The sequence below is a fragment of the Pygocentrus nattereri genome, chromosome 2 (genome assembly GCF_015220715.1).
Source record: "Pygocentrus nattereri isolate fPygNat1 chromosome 2, fPygNat1.pri, whole genome shotgun sequence".
NCBI classification, from domain to species: domain Eukaryota; kingdom Metazoa; phylum Chordata; class Actinopteri; order Characiformes; family Serrasalmidae; genus Pygocentrus; species Pygocentrus nattereri.
In genome coordinates, this window is record NC_051212.1 from 42,076,468 (window position 1) to 42,083,446 (window position 6,979).

At 37.3% G+C, this 6,979-nt stretch overlaps 1 gene segment (V, D, J or C); it reads left to right on the forward strand.

Annotated features, from left to right (window-relative positions):
* Positions 1–4,659: 4,659 nt before the first annotated feature.
* On the forward strand, positions 4,660–5,461 carry LOC119264960. The segment is given in 2 exon segments: positions 4,660–4,702; positions 4,876–5,461. Coding segments are annotated over 2 exon segments (462 nt in total).
* Positions 5,462–6,979: the final 1,518 nt, after the last annotated feature.

Genomic DNA, 6,979 nt, shown 5'->3' on the forward strand with positions numbered 1-6,979 from the left:
TCCTCCAGGCTAAAGAGGAGAGGGTCCATCCAGCTTGTTATCTGCACACAGTTCGAAAGCCAGCATCTGTGATGGTATGGGGGTGCATTAGTGCACATGGCATGGATGACTTACACATCTGTATCTGATATATACAGCTTTTGGAGTAACATATGGTTTTTATTCCAGCAAGACAATGCCAAACCCACAATCTGCATGTATTACAATTGTATGGCTCTATAGTAAAAGAGTCAAGGTGCTTAACTGACCTGCCTACAGTCCAGACCTGTCATCCATGTCACCAACATTTGGCTCATTATGAAACAAAATATATGACAAAGGAGATCCTGAACTGTTGAGTAGCTGAAATACTGTATCAAGCGAGAATGGGAAAATAGTTGTCTTTCAAAACTATAGCAGTTGGTCTCCTCAGTTGCCAAATGCTTAAAGACGGGTGAGAAAAGAAGAGGTGATGCAACACAGTGACAAACATGCCCCCATCCCAACTTTTTTTGAGATGTGTTGCTGCCATCAATTCAAATTGGGCATATATTTTTCAAAAAAACAAAAAATATTCTCAGTTTCAACATATGATATGTTGTCTTTGTACTTCTTCTTCTTCTTCTTCTTCTTCTTCTTCTTCTTCTTCTTCTTCTTCTTCTTCTTCTTCTTCTTCTTCTTCTTTCGGCTGCTCCCTTTAGGGATCGCCACAGTGGATCATCTGCCTCCATCTTGCCCTATCCATTGCCTCCTCTACTTTCACACCAAATGTCCACCTTCACTACATCCATAAACCTTCTCTGAGGTCTACCTCTTCTCCTTCTACCTGGCAGCTCCATCTCCAACATTCTTTGCCCAATATATCCACTATTCCTCCTCAACACATGTCCAAACCATCTCAACCTGGCCTCTCTGGCTTTATCTCCAAACTATATGTTGTCTTTGTACTAATTTCAATTAAATAGAGAGTTTAAATGATTTGCACAGAATTGCATTCTGCTTTTATTCACACTACGCACAGTGGCCAAACTTTTTTGTTGATTGCTTATGCAGACAATGTTAGCAAAGTGGACAGCTTCAACTGTTTCTCATGAAGGACTCAGCATTTACTGGGTGCTCCTTTTCCAAGCATGACTGGTGCTCTTTTAATATTTCCCCCAGCGATTCTGTTATTCCAACTGTATTGGAATGAGTTGCAGGCATGAGTTTCAGGATTGATGTCTATTAACTAAATACCATGTAGCTGATAAGCTCAAACATTAAATTATCTTTGTCTTGTCTTTGTACTGTTTTCATCAAATACTGGTCAAAGTGTTACAACCAACCAGGTGTGGCATACAAAATTTCAGAGCACACTCTCAGAATAACGGTAAAGAAGGTAAGAAAGAAGGCAGCACTCACTCAAAAAGAGCTTCAGGTTGAGCTGAAAGCAGCAGGAACGACAGTTACATTGAGAACAATAAGCACAATAACCACAAAAAAATTAAAAAGCTTAAAAAGCAGCACAGAGATGCAGGCCTAAAATTTGCATACAAGCATTTATGAAAAATTCAGCTCACCATGTTTGGCGACAGAAAACATGTATGACCCCACAAATACTGAACCTCCAGTGAAATATGGAGGTGGTAGCGTAATGATATGGGGCTGTTGCTATGCAAACTGTACTGGTGCATTGCACATCACTGAAGAAAACATAAATGGAGCTATGTTCCAGGACATTAGAGGAGAGTTTAATCTGTCAAGAAATTGAATTTGGGAAGCAGATGAAAATTTCAACAAGATGACCTTGAAACATTTTTTCTCTATCAATTGTTTTTTAAAAATATTTATTTGTTTATCTATATGAATGCATTCTTTGTGGTTCATATTTATAGCTACAAAACCAAATAATATTATCTATGTAAAATTGGTAACACTTTACTGTAGGGAAATGTTCATAAGGCTACATAACACCTAAATTCCCATTATAAATATTCCACATAAACTTCAATATATCCATTATAAATGTATATCTAATATAAACTCCAATGTGAGGAAAAACTCATGTGATAAAGGTTGTTAGCATTTGCCAGGTGATATTGTTTCTTTCTGATATCAGGTTGATCATGACACTTTATGGGGTAAAGTAATATTGACTTTGTAGGTTACTTTGTGTCACAGAGACATATTGCTGATAACCTGATGTACCTTGCCTTGTCAGCCTGGCTAAATAAATTGGAGAATTGGAGTTTTATTTGATTATTTATGAGTATAATACACCTTTTTTGGTTTGTTTGTTTGTGTTTTATTCTCACTTTATTTGGATAGTCATAGATTATCTGCAGATGCTGATTTTTAACAGTGGTGGGGTTAGGATTAGGATTTGGACCAGGGTTATGGCTATGACCAGGGCAAGGGTTGGGTTTAGGTTTTGGGGTGAGGTTAAGGTTAGGATTAGGATTAGGGTTAATTATGGTCAATTTAGTAGAAATTTAGTCGAATGTATCTTGAAAGTAAGTTAAGCATCTAAAAAGCATCTAAACACTGTGTCTATGGCAATAAAATAAAAAAAGAACAAAAACATTATCTGCTATAATCAAAGCCATAATCAAAGTCAATCAAAAACTTGAACATTCATCAGCCACATCAAATATACATTAGAATTAAACATCCATGAATTTAACATAGAAACAAAGTACAGAGAGGACAAGGTGAAATGAGGAAGGCTCAGAAAAAAGTCATTTTCTTAGGAGTCAAATTTAAATAATTCTCATGTTTATAGCAGATCTACTGACAAATGTAGGAGGAGTCTTTACATGCTTGAACAGTAGCACCACATCTCTCCTCATTATCTGAACACTGGAACCACCATGATGTTTCTGTGCTGTCTGACTGTCTTTATGGTCATGATAGGTATGTGTTATTAACTACTTATGTTTTTTTGAAATACATGCTTGTTTTCTGTTTTTGACTTCATGGTGATGATGATTGTGTGTGTGTGTGTGTGTGTGTGTGTGTGTGTGTGTGTTATTAACTACAGTGACTACAGTAACTATAAGAGATACATTTTTCTGTGATTGACATTGTGGTAATGTGTGTGTTTATAGTTTGTCAGTCATAAGTTTGGTTGACTAGCACTTAATCTATTTTTTAAAAAGAAAAAAAGATGCAACATTAATGTAATTTCTTTTTCTTCACAGTGAACTGTGTCTCACAGTCAATAACACCACTGGAGAACAAAGTTCTGGTTCATGCTCGTGAAGATGAGACAGTCACTCTCTCCTGCAAGTATGTATATAGTGGTACCGCAAGCAGTCTGCAGTGGTATCGTCAGTATCCTGGATCCAAACCAGAATATTTGCTGATGATATTGCCAGCATCAAAATCTGTGAATTATGCAATGCCACATTTCCCACGACTGTATATTACAGAAAAGAATAAAACAGTGAATCTGATAATCTCCTCTGCTGAAGTATCGGACTCTACACTCTACTACTGCGCCATGGAGCCCACAGTGACAGGAAACCCAGCTACACTGTACAAAAACTCACTGCAGGATGCCTTGCCTTGTGTGTGTGTGTGTGTGTGTGTGTGTGTGTGTGTGTGTGTGTGTGTGTGTGTGTGTGTGTGTGTGTGTGTGTGTGCATTTGTACACAGAGATGTAATGATGGAAGTCTACCAGAAGAGGGCAGGTTTGATCTAGATTCGTTGGAGTGAAGTGTTTCATTAGAAGATGCTGAAGTGAGGTAGAAAGTAAAAAAGCCATAAGTGAAATTGAGGCAGCAGTTCAGTTGTGATATTCTCAAAAGATCTGTAGCTTCTGGATTTCTGGTTCTCTTTTAAAGTTATATTGAGTCACAGTTTATATTTTACATTAAACCGTTGCAAAGCTCTATATTTTTATCACTGTGGTTAATGCTTTGGACAAACAAAATGCAGGTTCATGCAAACAGTCCTACATATATGATGGTAATGTGTGCAATCTACATATGTAGCATGTACTTCAGACAAAATTGCCATATACAGAGTCTACACATGAACATATGCACTATATGGACAAAAATATGTGGACATGCCTAGAGTTAGATGTTAGATGTTAGAGTTCAGGTTTTTGAGACACACTGATTGACGTATAACATTGAGATGTATAACATTAAGCACAGAGTAATGCAATCTCTGTAGAAACACACTGGATGTACTGGAGAATTCATAGATTTTAAACTGCTGTAAAGTGCCTGCACTTGTATTTTAATTTGTTCTCTGATGTCTGCATACAAAGTATGTTAATCTTGGTGCTACTTACAGGTTGTGGTTAGGGTGGCCATGCTAATAAATCTGGAGCTGCTCCTCTCTTCAGTCTCTTAAGTGTCATATGGTGACCGAAGCTGCTCAATATTGGCCAAGGTTTGAGAAACTGTCCAGAGTGAAATATGCAAACTAACAAACTACATTATCGACTCAAAACCCACAGAAACTAGATACAGAGAACACAGAGTGAAAAGAAAACAATTTACTGTTCATTGGCCTTTAAAAAGAAATAATAAAGAATAATTTTGTTAGCTGTAAAATTTGAGAACCGTGTTCTTCTCCTGATCTGCACTCTGTTCCAATAACAGATCCACTGACAAATGTAGGAGGAGTCTTTACATGCTTGAACAGTAGCACCACATCTCTCCTCATTATCTGAACACTGGAACGACCATGATGTATCTGTGCTCTCTGACTGTCTTTATGATTATGATAGGTGTGTGTTATTAACTGCATTTATAATTATATGAAATACATGTTTCTGTTTTCTGTGACTGACATTGTGGTGATGTGTGTTTATGCTGTGCATGTGTTAAGATGGGTTGATTGGCAAGTCAACTTTTGTTTAAAGAAGAAAAAGGTGCAAAATGTGTGACTTTCTCTTCACAGAGAGCTGTGTTTCACAGTCAATAGGACCACTGGACAACAAAGTGCTGATTCATGCTCTTGAAGATGAGACAGTTACTCTCTCCTGCAAGTATGAATATAGTGCTACTCCTAATAGTCTGCAGTGGTATCGTCAGTATACTGGATCCAGACCAGAGTACTTACTGCTGAAATATGCAGGATCAGCTGATGTGACCCGTGCAGATCCTACTTTCTTACGCCTGGATGCTACAGACAATAACAACAAATGGAATCTCTCAATCTCCTCTGCTGCAGTATCAGACTCTGCACTCTACTACTGTGCCATGCAGCCCACAGTGACAGGAAACCCAGCTACACTGTACAAAAACTCATTGCAGGATGCCTTGTGTGTTGGGAATGTACCAGAAGAGGGCAGCTTTAGTCTAGATTTGCTGGAGTGAAGTGAGTTATTCATTAAAAGATGCTGAAATGAGGGACCAAGTAAAACAGCCATGAGAGGAAATCTCATGTTCAGTTCAGTTGTGGGTCTTCTTAGATCATCTGTAGCTTCTGGATTTGAATTTGTGGCTCTCCTTTAAAATGAGTGGCACTTTATATTTCATATGAAACTTATGCAAAGTGACTCCAGCCTCACTCTCACGCTCCAGTCAGCGCTCCAGTTCCCCAGAGTACTGATCAATAACACCTGTTCTTCTTTGATTAGTTTAGTTTAAAGCCTGGGCTTGTAGATGGTCTCACTGTGAGGTATTGCTTCCTTTCAGAGAGCTGCTGAACATTATTTCTGACTGTTTATTCCTGTTCTGAGCCATTTTGCCTTGTTTTTTGACTCACATTTTGCCTGATCCCTTTTGGACTTTTCGCCTGGTTATGTTTGTGTTTTGGTGTATATTGTCTTTTCTAGATTTGACCATTGCATGTGACCTGACTATGATTGTGGATTCTGTTTGCACTAGTAAAGCCTCTCGTTCACCTTTTATCTCCGAGCGTCTGCGTCATTCTGTCGCAGTTTAATTGTAATCCTTATTAAAGTACAGCAAGACTGATGACTAGAAGCACATTTGTATTATTTCATTATGCTGTCATTTAACCCTTAAACGTAAACCAACCAACAACATAAAGAAATAATGTAAAAATATGTGTATGTCAGAAGCAGTCATAGAGGCAAAGGGATATTTTATTATATTATTTACAATGGAACACAAAACACGCCAAGCTTGGAGCGTAAAACTCTCATATATAACTAAATAACTGTAAGAGTCTGGTGTTAATCTTATCCTTCATGCTAAGCTCATCATTCAGATATCAGGTTTCTTTGCTGCCTCTTTTCCTCTCTTCCAGCTCTCTCTACTGAGGAAAGAAGAGCATATTAATAGGGAGAGAGACAGTTATTCATATGTACATAAACTTACATTTACCTAATTCCTTTTGAATTCCTGAAATCAACAGAAAAGAAAAAAGTTACGAGAAGCACAAGAAGTCCAAACAATGTAAAGGTAAATGTTCATCCCCCAGAGAGTGATTGAATGAAGTGCAGGCTTATTGAAGAATTTGAAGAACTGTAAACACAGACAGACAGGATCAAAACTGTTAGAGCGTCACATTAAATAAAGCAGAAAGTCCAAAACTAGAAGTCCAGATATTAATAACATGATCAATGAGCAAGGAGTCATAACCAGAGAATTCATGCAAGGAATGTTTCTTTCCTTAAAAAAGAAAAACAATGAATGCTTTTGTCAGCTAGGATGTCAGAGAACTGCATTCCATTGTTATATATAATTGGAATTGCACCTCCATTAGAATGATATACTATCAAAGGGAGGACAAAATGAAACAAATTGCTTACTGAGGCCTTAGAATAAAGAAAAAGTAATTTTATTAGGAGTCATATTAAAAAATCTGTTAAAATATCCCGAATTGCATTCCTCTGTTCTTCTAACAGATCCACTGACAAATGTAGGAGGAGTCTTTACATGCTTGAACAGTAGCATCAAATTTCTCCATTTCCACATTATCTGAACACTGGAACCACCATGATGTTTCTGTTCTCTCTGACTGTCTTTATGATCATGATAGGTATTATCATTATTATTATTATTAACTGCATTTATCACTATATAAAATACAT